The sequence below is a fragment of the Spea bombifrons genome, chromosome 13 (genome assembly GCF_027358695.1).
Source record: "Spea bombifrons isolate aSpeBom1 chromosome 13, aSpeBom1.2.pri, whole genome shotgun sequence".
Lineage (NCBI taxonomy): Eukaryota > Metazoa > Chordata > Amphibia > Anura > Pelobatidae > Spea > Spea bombifrons.
In genome coordinates this window covers 19,879,748-19,906,564 of record NC_071099.1, presented here as the reverse complement: position 1 = coordinate 19,906,564, position 26,817 = coordinate 19,879,748, and the positions used below count along the sequence as shown (strand labels likewise).

Sequence of the window (26,817 nt, the reverse complement as noted above, 5' to 3'; positions counted from 1 at the left end):
CACGTCAGCAAGGCTATTTCTGTCGGTTCTCATGACTCTGTGTATAATGCAGTTTGATTTGTGCATCTTTGCATGGACAACAGAGAATTAGTTGCGCAGAACATAGTGAGTGGGTTTAACTACCCATTCAAGTTTATTTTGCAGAACCCAAAATGGTATCCTTTTTATTTACCCACCTTGGCACTATTGTTACACATACATACTATAAATACCTTCCATTTCACTCTTAGTAGATATTACATTGTATATTAATATGTCATTTGTAAATGTTTCTGCTTAATAATAATAGCACGGCCCACCACAAGTTTCAAAATATTCCCTTAAAAAATGTTTGATTTATAATTGATTGCGAATAAATTGGCATTACAGACTTGCATCTTTAGATAAAATAATTATTGTAACAAAAAATGTGTTTAATGACTGGCTTCAGCGCTGAATTCACCCATCAGGGGAAATACGCTGCGGAGAGCGCACCTTCACCTTCTACCCCTTTGGAACTAGGTTTACTACGAGAAATGAAACATTCAACTAATGTATACTGAAAGCAGTCTGTAAAAAAACCCTTTTAGTGTGCAGGAACGTCTCTAATGTCACTCAGGTGTGTTTGACCAGCCTGACCCGTGTTTTAGGTGTATATTGAACGTTTCATTGTTTTTTGGCGTTATGTGTTGTCATTTGCAGGCACATCGCCTTTTTTCTTGTGTCAGAATTTGGTATACTGCTCATGACTGAGTTTATTCAGCGGCCCAGTGACAAAATGAGACAGCAGTATGGTAAATACTGTATTTGCTGAATTATAAGATGTCCCCCACCAAAAAGAAAAACAACTGATAATAATCAAGGTTGTCTCTTATTCAGATCAGTGGCGCTGCTGCACAGCTGACTAAGCCTAGTGGTTTGTCATTCACCCTCAGTCACGCTTTTTCACACTCATTCACTTTGTCTCACACTCTGTGACATTTGCGGAAACATTTCTCTTTCCGTCTGCAATATTCTAGCCTCTTGGCGTACTTCTGCAAAAGAGCGGAGCCATGGCCTACACCATGGGGTGTGCACCGAGCCTCTACCCTTTTGTGAAAGTGTGACCATGAGTTGGGCCCTAGGTGCAAGATCACCCCGAAGTTATAAACCGGGGTATTTACCTCAACAAATATGAGCCGAAACGTTAAGCCCGGAACATTGTTTATTGAGGACTTGCAGCCCAGTCACGCCCTGGAGGTTACCAGGGAAGGGTATGGGTAGGTGCTGTACCACTTTGCCATGTAGAATTCAGGACGGGCATTGTTCTCGCCTCTCCCGAGTTGAGTATAGCTGAGGTCAAGACAGGCGGCAATCTGTGTGGTCAGAGATAGCTGAGGTCGTACACAGAAGATCAAAGCAGAAAACAAATAGGTAGCCAAAGACAGAGTAAGCTCTTGCAGAGGCAACTAAGTGCCATGGAGCCCAAAATGGTGGCGCTTGGCCCTCCAGGGTTATATTGGTATAGAACAAACACCAAAAAATAGTAACATGCGCACTATCCCAAATCCCAATGCTTATTTAGCCAAATGGAGGTTTTTAGTTTCACTCCAATGGCCATTTAAAGTGGAAGCTTGGTATAGACAGGGTGGACTCCACATCTGCAGATACATTTATTGTAGCAATATTACATAAAACCCACCGTTGTTTAGTGTTATCTTGTTACACAAACCTATATTGAATGCCCAAATAAAAATATTTTAAAACTGGATTTCTCCTTTAAAGTCAATGGCAAGAGAAACAAAACATGTTTAACTTTTTCTATCTGCTGCAAAAAGTGACTCTTGTGTTTAGTCCATTAGTGCATGCGCAGGCTGACTTCTAGTTGGAACTAATGGCTTCTGTTAATATGGGGGGTGTCCATGGTAACACAGTATTTTTTTTGTTTGCTTGTGAAGTGTTTCTTATTTGCCGATGATATGGAAACACAGCAACGAGTGATTGAGATGGAGCAAGAGCCGTTTTTAATATTCATCTCTTTTAGGGAGCTATTGATTGAGTTTTTGTTGTAGCCCAGAATCCACTAAAGTATGTCGATGTATACTTGTGTCTGTTGATATGCAATATATGTAGACCTGAGGGATCACCTGGTGTTTTTCTATATGTTTACTCATACAGACAAAAGCTGCCCTCTACATATTGTGCATTCATGTGATCGTTCTGAATCTCCCTCCTTATATAAAGCAGCCTGCAGGACTTAAAGGATCTGCTGCTAACGTCTTGGTGCAGATCCCACCGCAAACCTTCAGAGGTCCTACTGAAGTCCATGCCTCAACAAATCAGGGCTGTTTTGGGACAAAAGGGGGACCTACACAATATTAGGCAGGTGGTCATAATGTCATGTCTGTACAGTGTGTATATGTGTGTGTGTGCATATGTGTGTGTATGTATGTATATATATATATATATATATATATATATATATATTCATACCATTTTAGATGTTTTTTTAGGTCAGCAAGTATGAATAATACATTAAAACAATGAAAACAATTGTGCTATCAATGGCCCCCAGGCTCTAAACAAACATTTCCTAAATGAATTTATGCAAATTGGCATTCTCATTGTTGTTGAACTTCTGCTAACCTGGCCTTTTTGGGGTCACAATTTTATTTGTACGAAAAAGATTCAGTACTCGTGAAAAAGATTTTCCAGTACCTGAATTATATAAATGCAATTTAGACAAAAGCAGAAGATGCCGCTGGGACACGGAACGTTATGAAGAATTACAGCTAGGAGACAAACGGTTGTCTGGGGTATCTGGTAATCTCTAATCCTTCCCAAGAGTCATATATATATATATATATATATATATATATAATATGTATACGCTATACGTGCGATGGAAGAAGCTGAATGACTTGGCTGCGTGCTTTGTAGATGTGGAGTTTAAATAAAGATAATTATCATTAAATTATTTCGCTTGCAGAAGGTATATATTGCGTAGCGGTAATCGTGCTCAGACACTAAACCACTTATATGCAAAAACTCAAACGACTGACAAAATTAAAATAGCGCGTTTGTGGAAAAACATACATTTTAACATTTTTTTCATAGAGATATCAGCTATGCCCTCTGGATTTTCAGGGGCTAAACTCAGCCTTGCGACTTTACACCTAATCTTTGAAATTTCTTTTCATTACGCTGCTAAGATAGACAAATGCAATCCCAGAAGAATAACCATTGAGGTTCATCAGAAGAGGTGACAAAAGTACCGAGGCTGTAGGAAACCATATACTGCGCGCGGTGTAGAATTACCAATTTCGCACTTTGCCTGTAATATAATATATATATAAGTGACGGCAGCAGTCCGTGTGTACGTATAGATTGGATTTCAGTGCGGATTCCTTTGTCAGCCGATTTCCTCTCCAGGGTGTGTGACCGGAAGCCACCTCTCTCTCTTAGTATTATGTAAAGAAGAAGGCTAAACACTGATTATTCTAGAGAATTCTACTTCTATATATATCAAGAATCTGAATGAGCTGAACGCAGCGCCCTTTTAAAATTACAAATCTTTCATAACTCGTGCAATGATCCTGGGCATCTGTTATAAATCTGCGGCTCGGTTACCGCTATTTTATTGCTCTGTAAAAGTTCTGAAGATATTAGCAATAGAAGATCTGTATCCCAGAAGGCAAGAAACCACTTCTGGGAGGTATTGGGAGAAAGTTCCGATGAGCGTCCAAGGTGCCCAAACCATAACTAGATGTATAGAACAAGGCTACAGAAGAACCAGCAATGTCTGGCACAAGTCTTGTTTTTCTACAATCCCCAGCTAAATTAACAAATCATACGCAGTTTCCTCTGGGGCTCTTATAATCCCGATGGTTAAAAAAAGAATTAGCCCGTCTTAACTGAATCTTAAAGGAAAAAATGGCAGGTAAGCTTTGCTAAAAACAGGCTTGAGACTTTTTCTTATCTTGTTAAGACTGGGTCACCGTAAACATATTTTGATATAAAAACCAGACTCTGGGTCTTGGATAAAAACAATGTAAAAATGACTATAAATTATGAATGCTGATAAATGTATCTTTCAGATTATTTACTATGTTTTAGTTATTCTTTATTGTCTACTAGATAGAAACTAGAAATAATAAGCACCAGACTGAGATATTTTGGGACCAGAACAAAGCAGCAGGATTACCTTTTAATATCGAGCTTTATTAACCAAAGGGTCGTGAATAAAGGCTAAATATTATACAGTAAATTGACATTACTACAGTACTAATTATTATTCTAGAGGTAACGGAGTTGAAGTAGTTGGTATTTATTAAAAGGGTTCTAGGGTTCTTCTTTATAAACTCAAGGGGTTAATGGGAATAAAATGTTGTATCTGCCTGCTTGTTTATTCCAGGGCTGGATCATTAGCCAGCAATCTCTGCTTATCTCTCTGTAAAGGGGCTCATTAGTTCTGCTTAATCTGTGGGATTTAATGAGTCCCACGGGGTGATGGAGACTCGCAGGGCATCTGTAGCAGGATTAAGAAGAAGGACAATTTCATGGGACTTTAAAGGAGGGGATACCAATGGATTTGGCAGTTGTTCAGTTGCATCTAGGCCATATTTTGTATTTTCTTTATTTCACTTTTTTTTTTTGTTATTTTCTCTTAAATTGCACGTTGTGTTCTTGGTGTGAATGTATTTTATAGTCCTTTCAAGGTCATTATTGTCTAGTGATGATCTAATGATTGTGGATTGTGTGGGTCCAGCACAACATTAAACAGCAGAGTAGAAGTGGGACACCCCAGTCTCGTACTTTCCCCCAGGTCAAAGAGAATAGAATTGAGATAATTCGTTGTAACAAAGACCTTAAGTGATTTATGAATGTTGCAAATAGAAAAGTAAGGACCAAACTGTTGTAGCTCCAGTAGATTGAAGAGGTATGGCCAAGTCGCCTTGTCATCTTCCCTGCATCTACGTTAAGGAACAGGATTAGACTAAAGTTGCATTGATTTACTGCATACATTTACCAGCCAATCAGTTTTACTCTACAGAGTGCTACCATCACACGTTTAATTGTAGGGTGCCTAAGATATTACTTCATCCAAAAAAGCAAAATTTCTGAAGATCGCTCTATTAAAATAGGTGAGGAATACACCAGAGCTCCTAAATCCTGTTTTTGAGAGCCAGCATTTAATTTGCTAATTACATTTAAAAAAAAAAAAAAATAAAACTCTTTTGTAGTTAATTGCTGGCATACATCATTGCTTGTGAAAGCCAGCATTTGCTTTATAATTCCTTTGAGTAAACATTGCGTATTTTATCAAGCACATTGATCTGTTGTCTTGATTTTTGTTATTGGTTCTTGACCTGTTCTTTCTTTTAATCATTTTCAGGATGGTTCCAGGCAGAAGCAAAAGAAAACTGTGTCCTTTAGCACAATGCCAAACGACAGAAAGATTAACAGCACAGCCGCTTGCATCTCTTTTATGATGGAAGGATGTGAGATGAAGAAAGTACGGTCCAATTCCAGGATGTACAATCGCTTCTTCCTCCTGGACCTTGATATGAGATTTCTTCGGTGGGAACCTTCAAAAAAAGATTCAGAAAAAGCCAAGTTAGAGATTAAATCCATCCGTGAAGTACGTGTAGGAAAGAAGACTCCAGTCTTGCGAAGTAATGGGCTATCTGACCAGTTCCCAGAGGAATGCGCATTCTCCATTATTTATGGAGAGAATTATGAGTCATTGGATCTTGTTGCCAGTTCAGCAGATATTGTTAATACTTGGGTTATGGGGCTTAGGTACCTTGTATCTTATGGAAAGCACACTCCGGCTGTGCCAGGGGCCAATCAGACGAGTTTAAGAACACTCTGGATTGTGTCTTTATTTGAGATTGCAGATATGGACAGGGAAGGGCAGATCCCATTGTCCAGGGCCATCCAGCTCATCAAGGGACTCAATCCTGGAATGAAGACCTCAACTGTTGAGTTGAAGTTTAAGGAACTTCAGAAAGTCAGCGACAAGTATGGAAATCATATTACTTGTGATGTGTTTGTGGAAGCCTACTGTGAACTTTGCACCAGGCCTGAAGTTTTCTTTCTTCTAGTGCAATTTTCTAGCAATAAAGAGTACTTGGACTTAAAAGACCTCATGATATTCATGGAAGTAGAACAAGGTATGGAAGAGGTCAACGAGAACACTTCCTTTGAAATAATTAATAAGTATGAACCCTCTAAGGAAGGTAGAGATAAAGGCTACCTTACCATTGATGGTTTCACCCGTTATCTCCTGTCATCTGACTGTCACGTCTTTGACCCTCACCATAAAATGGTGTGCCAGGACATGACAAAGCCATTATCTCACTATTATATTAATTCTGCTCACAGTGCATGTCAGTTTGAGGACCATTATTGGGGTACATCAGACATTAGTGGGTACATCCACGCATTAAGGATGGGATGTCGGAGCATAGAGCTTGTCGTGTGGGATGGTCCTGATAATGAACCCCTTATCTACCTTGGACTATCTGTTGTATCACAAGTATCTTTTCGAAGCGTCATTAGTGTCATAGACAAATATGCATTTGAGGCATCCGAGTACCCTTTGATCCTTTGCCTGGTAGTTCACTGTTCTGTCAGACAGCAGCGTCTTATGGTTCAGTGCTTAAAAAAGATTCTAGGGGACAAACTTTACAAGGACCCACCTTGCTATGAACAAAATTACTTGCCTTCCCCAGAACAACTCAAAGGCAAGATTCTCATAAAAGGGAAGAAGCTACCTCCAGATAACTCTGATTCTGAGGGTGATGTTACAGATGAAGATGAAGGTATGGAGATAGCTAGAAGACTCGGACATGATGACAGAGAACATCTTAATGGATCCGGGCACAGAAAACTGCGTCTCTGCAGAGAGCTCTCTGATCAGGTAAACTTATGCCAGTCTGCAAAGTTTAAGGACTTTGAAACATCCAGGAGAAGCCAGAAGTACTGGCAAGTATGCTCCTTCAATGAGGTGACTGCCAGTCGCTTTGCTAATGAACTCCCTGAAGAGTTTGTAAGGTATAACAAGAGGTTCCTTTCTAGGGTGTACCCAAGCTCTATGAGGATAGATGCAAGCAATATGAATCCCCAGGATTTCTGGAAGTGTGGCTGTCAAATTGTGGCCATGAACTATGAGACTCCTGGTCTCATGATGGACCTGAATACGGGATGGTTTCGACAAAATGGTAACTCTGGCTATGTTCTTCGTCCGTCAATCATGAGAGAAGAGGTATCTTATTTCAGTGCCAATGCTAAGGATTCTTTACCAGGGGTCTCAGCTCAGTTACTTCACATCAAGATAATCAGTGGACAGAACCTTCCCAAACCAAAAGGTTCCGGTGCCAAGGGAGATGTGGTAGAGCCGTATGTGTATGTGGAGATACACGGTATTCCTGCAGACTGTGCAGAGCACAGGACAAAGACAGTGATGCAAAATGGAGACAATCCAATATTCGATGAGAGTTTTGAGTTCCACATTAATCTTCCAGAGTTAGCCATCTTGCGATTTGTAGTTCTAGATGATGACTACATTGGAGATGAGTTTATAGCCCAGTATACAATCCCTTTCGAGTGCTTACAGACTGGTTTCAGACATGTTCCCTTACAGTCTCTGACCGGGGAGTACATGCAGAACACTACGTTATTTGTCCACATTGCCATCACCAACCGGCGCGGTGGAGGGAAGGCACACAAGAGAGGGCTTTCTGTACGCAAGGGGAAGAAGGTTCGTGAATACACATCCACCAGGACAACAGGAATAAAAGCTATTGATGAAGTATTTAGGACAGCTACGCAATCTTTACGAGAGGCCACTGATCTCCGTGAAAACGTACAGGTAAATTTGTTTTGCATACGTCTACGTTTTTATTTCTCCGCATCCTTCGTCATGCTCATAAACGCGTCACCTCGGGGGTCAAGGGAGACGCTTCCTAACTAACAGCACGAATGGCTCTACCAAACAGAGCGATTATTAACTAGTAACAAATTGGGCTTTGACTTTCATATTTGCCAGAGGCAAATTCTAAAGGCAACATTTTTATTCTCTATGAAATATTCTTTATTACACCATTTTATTTGGTCATTGTGACTTCCTTTTCTCACTCTCCCCCCAGCCTTTTAATTAAACATAAGCCGAGCGAGTATTAAAATCTTGCTGTGCCCTCTATGAGTTTAATACAGCGTTACTGAAACCCTGCTCTGTAATTAGAACATGCTAACTCAGGATCATTCTGCTGCCGAAATCCAAGTCTGTCCTGAGGTAACCTCTTCTGTAGCAGCGAACCAACTTCTTCTACCCGCATCACAGCACCCCGTGTTAATCTTGTTGACTGATGCCGCGCAATGCATTTGTCAGAGGATTTTTATTTGCATTAATTAGGGATATTAAAGGGGAGCCAGCCTCATTATCCTTTAAAATATTACGACATAATCCATAACTGATTTTTGTATTTAATCATTTGTATGAAACCGTCGTTTAGCGATGAATTCCACTACTTACTTTTTTACTCATTAACTTTTGTTTCCTCAAAGTCTCTATGTGAGATAAACGCATGCAAATAACTTTTATTTGGATTGAGAATGTAAAGATACTAGGAGTTCCTATATGAAAGAGGATTGTATGTCAGTCTCCTCCACGATTTAGTGGGAGCAGTTTATCTGGTTTTACACAAATCTAGTAACATAACGTGGAGGCGCAAAGGAACCATTTGGCCCGTTGGTCTTGTATGTAGGATCGCTTTATGCCTATCCTATACATGCATACATTATCAGTTTAACCTCTACAAGGCGCCCACTTAGTTTAATATCCAAAAGCACAATGTTCAAATTTGATTTTATTCAAACCGTACTCTACCAGTAAGAATGGAGCTTTATAGATCAAATGGTATCCAATACAGCTGATTATATATATTATATTATATTATATTATTAGGTAGATGTAGAACTCTCCTTTCCTTGCTGGAAATAAGCAAATTGCTAAGTATCCATGTTTTTTCAGCTGACATTGGAACCCATTGTTCTTTGTACAGGTAATAACTGGTAGTAACCAGGGGAAGCTTCGTGGGATTTTTGAGGAGCAAAAAGTATTTAGGCGCAAATCTCTTCAATAGGTCAACACTAACACTATGGATGGATTAAATTATATATCAAATAACTAGCCTTTTAATAGCCCATCTCAGAGATTTTTTCATAATGGCATAATGGCAGGTGGCAACGGAATGGGTCTTATGGGTCATTATGAAACCTATCGCTTGTCAACATTTCCAGTTATACCACCTCCATTCTACCACGGCAGGTGAAATGCTCAGGGTATAATCAATTATTTCAGAATATTAATGGGTGAAACCCTAAGAGTTTTTATATGTTCATATTTCAAACAATAACTGTTGGCCCGATCATTAGTGGTTTCAAAGCTGCTTCATGTTCTATTATAGGACCACCTATGTTTCATACCGCGTGTCGCTGTGCTCAGCAGTATAAAATTACTAATACGCAAACCAATTACATTAGAAAATCTTTAGGTTTAGGTTTTCTTCTATTATGAATGTTGTCCAGGTTAAATATTTGCCATCATATCTATCAGAAACGTTTGATAGAAGCCCTGCAATTAATTGATTAGTCAGGGGATGCATTGAAAGTAAAACAATTTTTCAGTTGGTACAATGGTTACAACATTAAGATTTTGTTTAATTATTTGTTGTAAAACATTAGCTTTGTGGATAGTTATGGTCTTTTTACTCTCCTCTGTTCACAGAATGCTCTGGTGTCTTTCAAGGAGCTGGTTGGCCTCACCCCAGCAGCTAACATGAAACAATGCATTCTTACGTTGTCGGCCTGGCTGCTGAACAGCGATAGTCCTCTTACAGTGACTCTCAACCTCCGCTCTCAGTACCCATCGCTGGAGGCACAGGGTCCTGTACCTGAGCTCCTCAAGAAGGTTCTTATCTCATATGAGGCGGTAAGTGAGTGCGGCTTGGGTTATGTATGCGATAAACTTATAACTGCATTAATAGGGTAACCAGATGATGACTTTAATTAGCAAATCAAGGACCTTTTTGGTCTTGTCAGGAAAGCCTTGTGCTTACCCCATGCTTATTTCAATTCTGTCCAATTAAATAATCTGCTTGATTTCGTTACAAATGATGACATGATGACATGGTTTGTGTATTTTGTGTAGACAGACATAAAGCTATCCTGAATCTAAGTCCAAAGACTGATTAAGGTCTGAGTCTTTACATCAGACTAGATGGGCCTAATGGTTCTTATCTACTGTCAAATTCTATCTTTCTTTGTTACCAGTTATTTTGTTACCAGTTATTTTGTTACCAGTTATTCTGTTACCAGTTATTTTGTTATCCGTTGCAAACATTATTACCAGTTGCTTCCCGAGCTGGTTGGGAAAAGTCCTGTATTTCGAGGTGCAGCAATATGGGAAAATATAACCGGTAGATAGGGAAGCTTACCATCCGATGGGGTGTATTTATAGTGTATTCACTATAAGCTACTCTCTAGAAGCCTTCCCCTAGACATAACCCTCTGGTCCGTGCATATAATGTCTTTCTGCACCCAGCGAGGGACCTTCTCGCCATCTACGATATTTAATTCTAAGGTTTCAGGAATTTGAAAAGTTTCGGTCTTGTTTCTTGGAATGGATCTAGAGATTCTGTCATGTCAAAAGATGTACATGCATTACCTATGCACCACCTGGGAACAACATTATATATATATATATTAAACTTCCTATATGTATGATACAGGATAAAGCATTTAGAAAGGTTCTTAATGAACAAATAAAATGTAAATACACCTCTTATGGGCTCTGCTTCTACAGACATTTATAAATGTTATATTTCCGCTGTAATAGGAGTTTGTAAGCATCGTGTCCTGCATGACCTGGCGTATTCTGTCCTTTATAATGATTCTGCCCTGAATACAGATAGTGCTTGGATCCCACTCTATGTCAGATAATCAAACTTGTGGTTATTGAAAGAAGATTTTTTAGTAGATGGTACAATGTCTGACCAGGTATATATCTTCTTTACTTTCTAGTTCATACAAGCAAGTCGTACTCTAATAGAGACTTCAGATGTTGTTTACAGTAAAATCATTCAGGTACAAAAAGCAGGTAAGTGACTTAAAGTTCCGTAGATTTTACATATCGCGTTATGCGGGGTGCAAATTACTGCTGTACTGCGCTCCAAATTTCTGTTCAAAAGATATATTTTAATCAAAGAACTAAAGAGCTCTCTAGTAAAGTAATTTCCGCTTCGGTTCGGGAGGGATGTCACCGTGTGGTTAATTGCTACAGATTGAATGTCAATACTATTAACACTAATCAAGAATTTAGATCTTAGAAACTGCTGAGTGCCAGGCGGAGGGGGGGGGTATTACTGGTTACCCGGGGTGAAATTGCCCCGAAGTATAAATACATATCGCTTTAGAACTGGATGTTTAGCTCGAGGCATGTTGGCCTTAATGAAGTTAAGCAGCGGTTTCAAGCTTCTTAATTGAAATTTGCAAATATGTAACATTTACCTTTTTTGGTAACAAAGCGTTCTAGATTTGTTTTGGATCTAAGACCTTTTTTTTTAACAACAAATACACTAGAATTCTTTGTTTTCTAAAGGTTAGCAATATCTCATAATGAGAGAGATTTTAAATAAATAATTAAAAATATACACTTTATCACATTCTCTACGGCCGTGGCGAGTAGAACCTGACAAATCTGGGATATTTGGGAGTCCTGGTTGAAAACTGCGGGTACAAAAGACTTTTGTTCACAAGAGCAGCAGAGACCTAGAAGAGCGGCTCTCAGAATCACGTCAGAGACCATTAATCCTGTGCCGTGTGGCATCGGGAACGCAGGAACGTTCCTTTGTCTTGTTTTACAAATGATGTGCATGTCAGTGTCACCCTTTTAGAAGTCACTTGGAAAAAACAGCAGCGAGTTCCTCTTTAAGATTTCCATTCGCTAATAACCCTGCTTCACACTGAGCTCCAGACCGAGTGAGATTGCAATCTAGTAGTGTTTGTAGGTACGGGGAATACAAATGAAACGAGTCCATGTGATGCGGTTTTGTTATGTTGCAGATAACACAGGGTCACGAGATGTTGCTTATCATGTCTGCAGCATTTCTGGATACCAGTGGTTACTCCTGCAGACTATCTTTCTAGAAAGCGAAATGAGTAGGGAATACAGGGCTATTGTTTTGCGAAAGCAATCAAATTCACCTATTAATTTCTGCCACTGATGAAATAAAAACAAAACATTTATCTCTCCGGGAAGTATTTAGTAGGATCCTGGGCTACATCCACACAAATCTCAAAGAACAAACTTTTAGTAATCAACTCTCTGTAGTAAGGGAATGCATGGCAGAAACCCGGAGATGTGAGAACGGAACGCCTAATATGTGAGTAGGACATTTATTCCTATAGAGGGGACCTCAGATGCAGGTGGGGACAAGCGATAAGCTGATTGAGGAACGGATGCAGCCGATATAAATTAGCAGGAGGATCATCTGTCTGTTGTTACGGAAACAAATCTGTTGGTTCTGGGTTATTCTATTTGTGCGTAGTATATTTTAAGTCTGTTTGCAAACTCTCAACAGATGCCTCTCCTACCTGCTGTGATGCTTTACATCGCCCCATAGGAAGCAGCATTGTTTCCTGCACAAATACTGGATCGCGCATCATCGATGACGTACCTGGTACGCCCCGGTCTGTGGGTGACACCCAACCAGGAAGTACCAGGTACGTCACCGGTTGCGAGGTGGGACCTCCATGGATGCATCCTGGTGCCATGTGTTTCATCAGACCACGTTCTTCCATTGCTCCAGCATTAACTTTTTCGGCAATTTCAGCAACAGTACCTCGTCTGTTGGAATTGACCACACCGGCCAGCCTTTGCCCCCCACGTGCATCAATGAGCCTTGGCTGCCCATGACCCTATTGCTTTTATTCATTGGACCACTTTTGATAGGTACTGACCACTGCAGACTTACCCCACAAGAGCTGCAGTTTTGGAGATGATCTGACCCAGTCGTCTCCCCATCATTTGGCCTTTGTCAAAGTCGTTCAGATCCTGCTTCTAAGACCTCAACTTTGAGGATGAAACGTTTGCCTGCTGCCTGATAGTTGCTGGTCAGATGCAGAAAGTTGGAATATTATTCCAACTTTATCATTATTTATTGATTTATATAGCGCCACTATATACTACAGTGCTGTACAATGGGTAAGAAACGATGTAACAAGTAGTGCATCACTTAACAATTTGGACATACAGAAACAAAAGGTAAGGACGACCCTGCTCAAACCAGCTTACAATCTAAAAGGAGTTGGGGTAAATTACAGTTTCAGCTGAAAAAACTATCATCCCCTCTCCCAAGCACCCCTTCCACATTAAAATAACGCCTAACGTAAAGAAATAGATGCCCCGTGACAATTGGTTAACTAGAGTTTTAGTAAACTGTCTTGTTCTTGGGCTGGGTGCTTCAAAGTATAATACTTGCCTTGGGGGGCTAACGAAATACAAAGCGTTCCGTCCGGGCTTAATTGTCCCGTCCGCTTCCTTCTAAACAAAGTCCTAACGTATGCACAATGAGGTCCATATGTGCAGGAACATGGATTCTTCAACTATATAGAATAAGCAAGGCTTTTACATTGTGTGTATTCCTGTAATAAATTATGACAACCATAGATTTAACTCTTTCTGTGCAAATCAGAATTCTCGACTGCATGTACTGGAAATAATCGTCAATGTGTTTCCCGTGAATGATAGGCGACATGGAGGGTATAATCTCACAGGCAGACGCTATGGAAAACTATATGCGTACCGAGACTGCAACGTCGGCTCCAGATTCACCACGCTGGGACCATTCCTTAGCATAATGAAGCGATCCCAGCCCCAAAGCTCCTCGTAATACCATGGCTCAGCCATTTACATCTTATTAACATCACTTTCCACTGACAGAGCATTAACGCAGTGTGCCGGGTGCCAGCTTTCTGTGCCAACTGAACCAGAGGGCTGCCGCTACCCTTGTTTTGCGACATGGGATTTGATGGTCATGCATCTGGTCTAATCTTTTTGCGATTACTACGCAAATAAAGCATTGTAGATGAAGGTTCTCCGTTATATTGTTGCTATTCTGGAAAATGGAGTACATTATCTAAAGCCCCTGAGTATTTATTAACACAAAGCAATAAAAGCGATATGCATATTCCTGAAAAACCTGAAGTAATGAGCTTAGCGTGCCTACCTGGCTAAATGCTACACGCATTCATTCTAATGTTTTAGTATCTCACGCAAGCACCCAAAAAGCTTGTAATAGACAGCAAGACAGCAGAAATGTCCCTGGTTATGACAGCGAGCTATTAATAAATGTAGGAATTCTTATGTAAAATTGTAGCCAGGAATCCTAATTTAATTTCTGTCCTAAAATGGCTGTCTCTGAACTAACACAGCTATCCTCACGAACATACAATAAATAAACACAGGCCACTGGCCCAGAACGGCACCGCACTAATCCAATCCGCCACTCCGCAGACGTATAGACCTAATCTATGCCAACCTCCATATTCCTTTCACTGAGTCACATGCTCCAACTTCCATATCATGTCCCCTTTTACCAAAACCAACCTCCATATTATGTCTCTTCCACCTTACACTAACCCCTGCATTGCCCCACCAGCCCCTGTCATGTCTCTTCATGTTCCCCAAGGCTATGCCAACTCCTTACCAACCCCTGCCATATCTCCACCAGCCCTTGCCATGTCTCCCAACCCATGTCATGCCCTGTCAAGCCCTCTACTGTCCCCATCAGCCCCTGTATTGTCCTTACCAGCCCCCAACATAAATCCCCAAGCCTCTGCCAACAGCACCTGTCATGCCCCCACCAGTCCCTGTATTGTCCCCACCAGCACATGTATTTTATCTATGAGCCCCTGCCATGTCCCCACTAACCCCCATACGCGGCACGTATCCAACCCTTCTACATGAATGGAACATGGATCGCGTCAGTGCTCTGCCCTTTGCTTTGAAGCCCCGGTTTTGTTTTTTCCTCCTTTTTTTCGTATTTCAGCCACAATAGCCGCGCCGTTTCCGATTTCCTTGTTGCTAAAATTCATTTTTTGTTATCTGTCTCCTTCCTGGATGTCGCTTCCTCTCTTTCTCCGCTTCTCTCCACGTCCCGTCTCTCTCTTTGTGAATATGCATGTTTACGTTGACAGAGAAGGCTGCTAGAATATCGTTATCGTTTAATAGACTGTCTGTAAACAGTTAAGATCTCTCTGTCTTTGCTTTCCTTCTGCCAATTCTGCCGCGATATCTCCTCGCCGCCAGTCACTAATTATCCTGATTACCCTAATTACTGCGTGTGTGGAGAGTGTGCATGTATCATACTTACACCGAAATTCTGTGTTCCCGTAAAACAGGGAAAGGAGACGTTTAACCCCGTGTACTGCCCTGCGGATTGATGCGGTCTCTTTGCGTTGGGGGGGGGGGAGCGTGCAGATGCCAATACCTTAGACTGATAATGAACATATACAAAGCTTTGTACCGCGCTCCAGACGTGCGCAGCCATGCCCCTAATGAATGCAGAGTTACTGCCGGAGAGACTATAATGACGTATTATTGCTCCGCTTCCCTCTGTATTTTATTGTACTTTGTGCCAGCGAAGGCGAGTGAATGAATCATTATTATGGGTTACAGATTAACATTGTATTCATGATGTCACAAAGTCATTAATGATAGGTTGTTCAGGATATCTTACTGCAAGGATTAATACATTAGATGCACATTTTTTTTAAACGCGCTTTAGGTTTGAAAATATTGGGCTATTTTGGGTTGTAAAAGATGACAGAATTTACATGCAGCAGACAGTGAAGATGATACCTTTATCGGCTAAGTGAATCACATTAGATTGCAAGCTCTTCAAACTAATTAGATCTCTTCCTCGTATTATATGTCATACATTTCTACAGTAATATGCAGTCACTGATAGAAACATGGGATACACCAGACTGGGTGATTTGTAGGAGAAGGTCCCGTTGGTTTTATGTAGTAGATCTGTAGTAGATTATGTAGTAGATCTGTAGATTATGTAGTAGATTTTGTAGTAGATTATGTAGTAGATCCTGTAGTAGATCTGTAGTAGATTATGTAGTAGATCTGTAGATTATGATGTAGATCTGTAGTAGATTATGTTGTAGATCTGTAGTAGATTATGTTGTAGATCTGTAGTAGATTATGTTGTAGATCTGTAGTAGATTATGTAGTAGATCTGTAGTAGATTATGTAGTAGATCTGTAGTAGATTTTGTAGTAGATTATGTAGTAGATCTGTAGTAGATTATGTTGTAGATCTGTAGTAGATTATGTAGTAGATTATATAGTAGATTATATAGTAGATTATGTAGTAGATCTGTAGTAGATTATGTAGAATCACATCTGTAGTGTATATATAAATGCACAGGTCTCACATCTCTCTTAAAGACATGGGGAAGTGGCATTCAGTGCTGATCTGTGTAGGGAACGGGGAATATTTCTTTTAGGTATAATCTTAACCAAATTGGCTCCCTGTAGCACCATTGTTCAACGGACCGGTTGAGAGGGAGATCCCTGATCTCCTCAAGGTGTCCACTACCAGTATGGAGGACTGTGCCACGAGCGCTGACGTATGACGTCCAATCCCAGCGCTCGGCAATAAGGGTGCAGAGGGGTTGGCAATAAGGGTGCCTCACCCCACTTTACAAACGCTACTAAAGGCTACTTTAGCCGTCACGAGGCAGGGACAGCAACTAAACAAAAAGGTGAGAAATAACTCAATGAGGACAGATACTTTCCCAAATCCTGTGACGTTCGGATACCTGATCCCTTGGATATTCACAAACATGGGTTTCTAATGCAAACGAATATCTTATTTTGATTTTTGGTAACATGCACCGGACTGCTTCTGGGCTTGATAACATTTTTCTGCAAGTGATTTGCTTTTTTAATCTACAGAACCCGTCAGTCCCCTGTTTGCCAGTATTGGGAAGACATTCAATGGAACAGTGTTTGGTCCGAGTCGGTGGACAACTCCCCCATAGAAGCTACCTTGTTGCCCAAAATGTCACGCATTCCACTAAATCCCAAGGTCAATCGGACATCTAAGCTTAATAGTCTCACTATGTTTAAATCTGAATACTACTCAATGGCGCTTTCAGCTTTACTTACTGTAAACATATTATGCATTCTACCTGGAGATGTTACTGATGTGAAAAACAGCACAAACTCAACATTTCAGGGAATTCTTGACCTGTCTGCACTAGGAAGAATGTTGATGCCCAAATGTTTTTTTTATCTATACATTTTTTATTATTGGTTAAAGTTTTCCTGATCCTTCATGCTCTTCGATAATCAGAAGGAAAAGGATCTGCAGTCTTCTGCTGATGTTGATATTGAAATACCGGTAGTTACAGAGACGGGATAGATAATATCGTGGATGTTGATAACATTGGCATACGGGGAGAACGTTTTGGTAGAACGTCCTTTGTGAGCAATAGAAGTGTTCCATACAAAGAGAATGGATATTGGATATATGGCTTAAGAGATGATAGCCTTTAGTCCAAAGTGATACCTTTTATTGAGACACTATAGAAATGATCAAAAGTCCTTTACATTTTTGGGACCTCCGAAGTCTCGTCTTCGAATGGAATAACAAACAAAGTTGTATTATGGGAAAAAAGGACCCCTCCACTCATGTTAAGCGATGCTAGAGCAGAGCGCTATGAGCGAGTTGTTCTAATGTTACAATCCTTTCGATCAAAGAGATACGAATCTGACGGCCGCCCCGCTGCTTCCACCGGTTAATCACAAACCTCCGTCTAGATTTAGAAGAGGTCCACGTCACTTCTACAGGCCCAATGCTTTTGTTTCAGTTCCTGGTCCATTGTTCTGTAATAGTAATGCTGCAGAAATAAAGGTTCTTCGGCTAGCAGGCTTGGCTCAGCGCCTAGCGCTACGGTACGGTTTTCATGTTTTTTTTTAGTTCAGTCGAATGGGGCTGGAAATGCCTTTTAATAAACGCCGCTGTGCCGAGTAAGTGCTTTCTTTCGGGCCATCTGTCTGCAGTATCTGAACCACTTGTTCTATCTCGTCTGCTATTTGCCTGCCTGCTGTAAAATCTTTGATTCTGTTAGATCTTTTGGCTTGATTTTATATGCAGGTTGTGTGCATTTTACTTTATTGTCATAAAAACATATACCGCTCATCAAATAGCAAATTTCCCTGTTTTTTTACTAATTTGTTTAATTTTATCATATTCTCTGTTCTCTTTTTTAAAGTATTCTGTGCATTATGTTTTTTGGGAACATTTATATTTCAGTTCTTCATATTTTTATGGTTACAAAGTGTTTGTAATTTGCAGGTAACCACATCTTGGAAAAGTTTAACTATATTAATGATATTATCATAAGATCACCTGAACATAGAAAAAATCCTTTGGCTAAATCTAAGTTGTCCGGTGCTTCCAGTTCTTTCCCATCGCTTTAAGCACCCAAATAGTTTCTAATAAATGTAAGTTCTTAGCCCTTTCTCGGTATATTAAAAAAACAACGATGCCATATTTACGGCTTGACTGTTCTTTTTTTTTAAATACCAAAATGAAGTCCCTCCAAACTCTGATGGAAACGCGCTGCAGGAATACTAAACCTTCTGCGTTCCGTTCATTCAGGCTACCTTTTAGGATACCGGTGGCATGGAAGGGTTTATTGCTGGGTGCAGTACAGGTGGCCGCCATTGCTGCTCGAAGTAATAAAAGTAATTTTTTGGTTGTTTGTCTTTCTTAGGAATGGGTTTCCATGAGGATCTCCACCGTATAGGTGCCAAAGAAGGGTTAAAGGGTAGGAAACTACAGAAAGCCATGGAAAGCTTTGCCTGGAACATCACTGTGCTCAAGGTACGTTGTGCTGATCTGTGGTACACAGATGATATATACACACGTTATATATATTATATATGTTATTGGCATGAATGACATTTGGAAAGTGACACAAACTGGGCGATTGGTGGCGTTTGTTTCATGATATCGGAATATACTGTAGATCAGTGCTGCCATCTTATGTTTGTCTATGGTACCGGTTTAATACAAATGTATAGCCCGCATACGCTTGCTCGCACACCCATACGCGCACACCCACACGCGCACACCCACACGCGCACACCCACACGCGCACACCCACACGCACACACACCCATACGCACACCCATACACATATTGTCACATACGCCTATTATACATGAACATTCTCATTTATATAATGAGTCTGCCGAGTTATCATCTTTATAACGGAATCACTTAGGAAATGGGTTTTAACGTTGGGAGTAAGAAAGGTCACAATGCCGTCTATAGTGCTGACGTCGGTATCTGCAGATAAAATAATGTTTACTGTGTAAAAGTAAGGCCACTTATACAACGCTGCATTCAATTACATTTCCATAGGACTTCCCATTCAAGCACATTTTAAGAATGTATATTTGCGAGCGTTTGAAATGTATGCCATAAGATGTTTAGCTATGAATTAAATCTGTCAGCTGGGCTGCTTTGCCTCCAAGTAATGACGTAAAATGAATGCACGTTAACAGCGTTAGCAGCAAATCGCTTTCCTATGAGCTTTGTTTGCAGCAGAATGTTTAATATTCTGAAAACATGCAAAGCTTTCAGACTCGTTCTTTAAGAGGTTTTCTGACTCATTTGAATGGCCCAGACAGGATTTCCATAAGGAAAGCGTATTTTTGCGCGGTGGCACACGCCGGGAGAACACGGAACGGGACTGCTGTATTACTAGAAACGACCGTATCTGTTTCCATCAAACGTAACGTGCAGATCAAATACAATCAGAAATAGAATTAAATAAATAGTCAGTTTATAGACTATGCAGGCAACCCAACGTTCTAGTAAGTGTTCATGGTCAAGGGATTTTCTGTGAAGCAGACGGTTAAAGTAGGGTCCATACCCACAGAAGATGCCAGACAACTGCACCGCTGGGTGGCCCTATGCTGTAAATGCACAGGTTGTAGTGGGTTGTGGGCAGATATTGGTCCATGGTTGCCATTGAGCTGTGCTTAGGCATGGTCAGGAAGAGCTTCGAAGACCACGTCCCAGACGTCTTTATACTTCAGTGGTCTTGAATTTGCTGGGACAGTCCTGACTGGCTGGAATACTGGTCATTGGGACTGAGGGCAGCTCGAAATGCACAATTCATACACTGAGTGCAGATCAGAGAGTGGAGTCACTCAAACCACAGCGTCATGACAAAGAGCGCTTTTTGTTTTTAATAAATATAGTTTTTGAACTTAAGAGTTTCAGGGGACGGTTCTAAGGAAAAACAGGAACCAAATGTCTCAAGGTGAAGGTGACCTTGGGTTTCCCTATTGCCTTAAACCTGGTATTTTACTTTGAAAAATGCCGGAACGTCACTTTTTCATAAGCAGTATTTGTATAATATACACACAAATTTACCTTTTATGCAACTTAAAGACTGAATGTATCATACATGCGTGCAAAATGATATGACAGTTGAGTTAAGTATATAATCTCATATGTAAATTCAGCGTGTAATTCCGCAGGACTTTTATACTCTGAATGTGAAGACGCTGCTTCACCTACGCTAGTATTAGTAGAATAAATATTCAAATACTGCTGAATGCCTAAACCCTGCTCAAGAATGATTGCTTTATGAAGTAAAATTTGCACCTTGTCATATTACACAAAGAGTGGGCATTTAGAGGCAAAATGTCTTTGTTGCCATAGGAACAGAAAAGGCTTCTTAAAGCATATCTCTCACGTTTTTCCCAATTCCTACATTTTACAGCTTAGTATGCAAAATAGAACCACGTCATTGTGCTTCCATGTGCAGGTTTTGTACGGCTGACACAACGAATGGATATAATCGATAATGAAAATAATTATCGATTAGCTGAATCGATTTTTGCCAAACACACCTCCAATAGTGGAGCCTCTCCTGTAAAACTGCGATACGAGCGTTAAAGGGACCGTTTAATATCCAACACAACCTAACTTCCCAAAAAAGCATATTAACGAGTGTCCCGTGAAAGGGTTTGGTGTAAAAACTTCAGACTCTTAACAGCTTTCATTATAGATTTGTTTGGGATACACTGCGTATTGCTGTGCGAGTGTTAACCGACGTCTCTTTGTCTCTCTTTCTGCGTCCTCGGGGTCTCCTGTAAATGCCTATGCACAGTGATGTATTTTGGCTCAGTGCGGCCCTAGGTCCGACACAAACCAGCACCCGACCTGCCCCCATAACCGGCCTCCGTCCCATTGGCTGAACACCGGTATACGACTCCTTATCCTGGCACATCCGGTCGTGGGTAATGTAGTATAACGGAGACGGTTACAAGAGAGAGATCTAACTGACCCGTACAGCAATGGTCCACTGGGGAACCTTATAGCCCACCATGGTGATCTGCCTCAGTTATGTGGCAGAGGGGTTGTTACCACCTGGGCTGTGTACCTTAGCCCAGAATACACCGCTGTATGTGCATATGATGTTGATCTATGGATTTATCTGCGTTACATCATTCGTTTTCACATATGATGCTTTTGAACTATTAGTTTTATTTGCCTTTGAACCGTTTTCCTGGACATATTTCCTCACCAGTTCTGTCTGAACCCCAACAGGGCCAGGCGGATCTCCTCAGACACGCCAAGAATGAAGCAATGGATCACGTGAGACAGATACACCATGCTGGCCAATCCAGTGGCATTGGTCGCGCCGGTTCTGGCTCCCCTTCTCTAGACATCCTCAAGCCACGGAGGGCCCTGGAACCCATCCCGGAGACAGACGCCGGCGGCAGCACCGGCGGCAGCACCGGCTCTTGAAAATGCTTTTGCATGGCAATTTAGGAATGAACTTAACTGTTGTCATCTTAAACGGGTTGTTACATAGATCACGGCATAGAGGGTAATGTTACGAGTCAGTGGTTAAATATTATCTGCCCAAGGCCTGACCCCATTGACAGGGTATCCCGAGACTTAACGGTGGCACCTTGTTTTCTATAGACCTACTTAGGAATTACTGCAGTTTGTCCCTAAATGGGAAGCACAGATAGAACTCCAGCAGAAATATATATATTATGCTTTTTATTTTTCTCTCACTGACAGACCAGCCTCCGCTCACCCTTAGCCTTCTTCAAATTCTGGATTGTGTTAGAAGTACCTGTGCCTCCCACCTCTCTCTCTTTTTTGTGTATTGGATGAAATAACATTAGATTTAAATACACTTGTTAAAATCGTTTGTGTCTGCGATACATATGACACATTTACATGATATATAACAAGCACATTGCACAGAAAGGAGTGCATCTCAATAAGGCTGGATTATAATTTTGGGAATCTTGAACCGGCGACAGACCTACAACATAAATGTGTGAAATCTACTTTGTATAGAATTGTCTCTAAAGTTTTTAATCTCACGAGGAGAAGACAGACTGGTAGAACATGTTTTTTTTGTTTTATAAGTATTAAATAAACCTAAAGTGGCAAAATGACGGAAAATATGAAGACGTATTCTTTCCTAGCTGTTGTGATATATTAACAATCTTTATAGCGGCGCTGATTTTGCAGCAGGTTCACAGACGCTTGATGTACCGTCTGTAGCGCACAGTTTATCGTATAGAATGGAATATCTGTGAAATGCATCGATGTACATGGTTTAAAGACACAGATTGGAGCGATCTAGATTGGAATATATAGGCAACCAAGTGAAAGTATTTGCTCAAATAACCTCTCGGACTCCGTGCAATCTGGTTTTCACTCACTTTCTCACCATTCTTACTAAAGTAACAAACGATCTACATGTGGGAAAAGAGCATTTCTCCTTTTCCATCTCTTCAATCTGCTGCAACTGATAGGATGGATCAAACCCTTCTCTCCCAGGCTCTACATGGTTTTGGCACCCGTGGCCCAGCTCACTCATTGAGTCTGTTCTTCCTTTCCCAACGGTATTTCTCTGTATTGCATGCTAATACCAAGTTTGCTCAATTAAGATAAAGAGTACCAGATCACGTATATTTCAACCAGCCCTAAGGCATGCGTACGTTTAAAGATGTCCTTTTGCTTACCGATATGTATTGTTGTTGAACGTTACCTGCAACTATCTTCAAACTGATTGTTTTATTACCTCTGTAAATTAATAGGACATTTAGGAAGATGATATTTACCTCATTTGCATATACCGGTTAGATCTATATTATTATTATTAATAATAATAACAGAAGCTCTTATCCAAGGACTGAATAAAGTAAAACCCACTACCATAAAAAGTTGGACAACAATGACATTAATAAAAGATGAACGCTTATTTAATTATTTAGTTAGTTAGATCTGAATTACAAAAGAGAAACAGTGGATTAGGAGTTGTGTAAACCCCTGTTTAAATATTTTACATCCATGCGCTCATTCAAGGTGAGCATTATGTGAACTCGTTCTTCTCTACACAGATTCAGCGAAACTGAATGGACGGCGCCTCACTTTACAGATGGTCAATGACCCAAAACATGCAACCCAGAAGTTTTTTAAGGCGATTAAGTGGAATATTCTGCATCATCTGATCTCAACTTGATCGAGCATTAATGATGCGTTCCAGACTTCAATCAGTCATTGCCTGCAAAGGATTCCCAACAAAGTATTAAAACTGAGCATTTTATCTATGATTGTGTTCATTTGTCCAACTCCTTGAATTGAAGCTGAAAGTCTGCACTTTAATTGTATCTCGGTTGTTTCATTTCTGATCCATTGTGATGGCGTACAGGGCCAGAATTATGAAAATTGTGTCAGTGTCCAAATATTTCCAGTCCCATTACTTTTTTTCTTTTTTCACATACACAAATGCATAAAACATCTGCAAGTGTGAGAGCGAGTGAATGAGAGTGAATGAGAGTCAATTTGGGCAATATTGGGAAAACACTTCAATATTAAGACTTTACCATTAGGTGGTTAATAAAGAAAAAATGTAACTCTGCAACCATAAGCTTCCTAACCTGTGCTGACATTACCCACAAGCTGTCCAAACCACACAGGCAGGTGGATCAGCGCTTAATAACCAGAACATTTAAGACGCTTGCTGGCAAGGATAACCCTTGTTCTGCCTTGATCTCTATCAGCCATGCTGCCCTGTCCCCTAATTTCCTTTTGGGGTTCTCTTTAGGGTTCCCATGGTCTGGAATTACTATTTTTTTTTTATAGGTATTTTTTTTAAAACTACAGTGGCAAGAATAAGTAAGTGAACCTTTTGGAATTACCAGCATTTATAAATTTGTCTTAAAGTATAATACGATCTTCATCTAAGTTACAATAATGATCAGACACTTAAACTAGTAATAAACACGTTATTGTATGGTTCTTGTCCATACTGAATACATAATTCAAACATTCAAGGTGTGGGTTGGAAAAAGTAGGTGAACCCCTAGGCTACTCAACAAAGCTAACTGGAGCCAGAAGTTAGCAAACCTGGAGTCCTATCAGTCAAATGGGATTTGAGGTGCGTTTTACAGCTACTTTAACACAAAAAAGCTCAACCTTTTTAAGTTTGCCATTTTCTTAAAGCGTTTGCTGATATAAAACAAGCCTCACAAAAAAGAAATCTCAGAAGACCTACGATCAAGACTTGTTGATATTTATAAATCTGTAAATGGTTACAAAGTGACTTAAAAGAGTTTACATATTCATTAATCTCGTTTATAAATAGAAATGATTTAGTTTTGTGGCTACTCTCCCTAGAAGTGGGCGCTCAGCCAAGATGACTCCAAGGGCACAACACAATTCTCAATGGGGTAAAAAAAACAGCCCTGGAATAACAGCTAGAGGCTTAACGGAATCACTGGAAAGGGTTAACAACTCTGGTTATGAGTCTACCCTATGCAAAACGTTGCGCAGACATGGAGCCCATTGCTGTTTTCCAAAGAGCACCTTGACACTAAACACACTACTGGGAAACTAGTTTGCGGACTGATTAAACTAAGTTTTAATTATTCAGGAAGCACACGCAGCACTAAGTATGGCCTGGACAGAATGGCGCCAGCAAGGGGACAAGGAGTTCGCAAGATTCTCAAGGATCTCATACAGTATAATGGCAGGCTGTAGACCCTGAACCTGTGTACTGCAGCAGGACAATTACCCTGTACATCAAAGTAAATCTACTACAGAATATGTCTTTGTATTTTAATATCCATATATACGAGCTATATATACTTTCTAAACAATCGACACGCATGGATACAGGAACTAGCCTAGGACTATAAGATAACAATTGGAGATTCCGTCACATCATACGGCCATAGTATGCTTAGCCCACCACTACGCCAAAGTACTCCAATGACGGTGAGTCCTAACGCTAAAGTCTGCCTACTGAATTACTAATAAACTAAACATGAACCCCAAACACACATCAGAGAGACATACATGTAGACTGCAGACAGACAAACAGAACACACGGGTGGGGTGCACCTTATAAAGGAAACAGAGCTGAAGCAAAGAGCAGGACTGGAATCCAGGAATCAGAGGTTCAGGACAGAGCATACGGAAATCCAGGAATGGATCGCAGCAAAAGGAGAACTATAGCAAGGACTAGGGACACTGTAGCAAGGACTAGGGACACTGTAGCAAGACCGGGAAGCTAAAGACATGCAGCTCCGCAGCCCGGATGGGATATTTACACAGAGATAAAAGGGGATTGAAGGTCCCCAACCTTCAACTATAGCTTAGCTACTAGGATATTGTAGTCGCCTGGATGGCAATATTATTTACATTGACTCATTTACAGAACATTTGTCTCAGAAATCATGGAGGGCTCTGTGAATTAGTTGTTTAGGATACATTTGTAAAACCCTGTTTTGCCCTGAAATATCTTGAAAGCACATACTGGCTATGGTCATTGTATTAGCTGCAGAGCTGCCGGTGGCGACTAGAAATACTCACTTTCCTTACACTCTAGAAGCATCCAAAATCTCTGCTATTCTATTCTGCCACAACGTTACCTTCTTCCTTAACCCAGTGTCCAAGATCTTACCACGGAACAGATGGGACAATCATATTATTACCCTAACACAATGCGTTATTATTCCTTAATACCTTATAATTCACCTGACGCACCGATACAATCTCTTTCCAGAACCTTGCCACATACAGCTTCCGTTCATTCTGCTGGAGTTCGCTGCTGCTTTTGAACCTTTTTCTCACCTTTTATCGGTGGAACTGATACTGCCCTCTTGTGTCTCGAGTTTCATTTTGAAATTATTTCTCTTGTTATCTTTACCATTTTCAGGCATAAGCCTTTGAGCCTCTGTTCTTCTCTCCACTCTTGTATGTAGCCGATACCTAACCACGGCCATCATCTCTCACATCATCTCCCTCTACAGGTCTAAAATTCAGCCAGGGGACAGTAGAGAAACCCCCCTGTGGTGTTAGGTAATGGCCAGAGGGCCTGACAAACACCGCTTCCTTCTCTGTTAGCCAAGCCTTTTGTCTTAGGGTATTCTGTATTCTCATAAAAACCTATCGGTTACGCCTAACAGATGTTGGCTGTATCTGCCCTTTCTTATTCATGATGCCACAAAGTCTTTGTTCTGTCCCTCGCCATTTCCCACCTTGACGTTGTTACACTATTTGGCATTCATCTGACAAGACCCTCCTCTGTAGCGTATCCCGAATGCTACTTCACACTCCTCCTCTACTGCTCCTTTTTTGGCTCCTACTATTGGCTTTGCGTTGCCTCCGATAGCTCTCTCTAACTCACTGCCTCCGACAATATTCAGGACAAAACC

At 40.7% G+C, this 26,817-nt stretch overlaps 1 protein-coding gene across 1 annotated transcript in view; it reads left to right on the top strand.

The window, feature by feature from the left end:
- Nucleotides 1-21,996, top strand: part of LOC128472013 (inactive phospholipase C-like protein 2) — a 31,664-nt gene extending 9,668 nt beyond the window's left edge. The window contains exons 2-6 of the mRNA XM_053454001.1: nt 5,354-7,834; nt 9,752-9,955; nt 11,047-11,122; nt 18,822-18,931; nt 21,677-21,996. Coding sequence (XP_053309976.1) covers nt 5,354-7,834; nt 9,752-9,955; nt 11,047-11,122; nt 18,822-18,931; nt 21,677-21,877 — 3,072 coding nt within the window. The 3' untranslated portion in view covers nt 21,878-21,996. The remainder of the gene's footprint in view (nt 1-5,353; nt 7,835-9,751; nt 9,956-11,046; nt 11,123-18,821; nt 18,932-21,676) is intronic.
- The last annotated feature ends 4,821 nt before the right edge of the window (nt 21,997-26,817 follow it).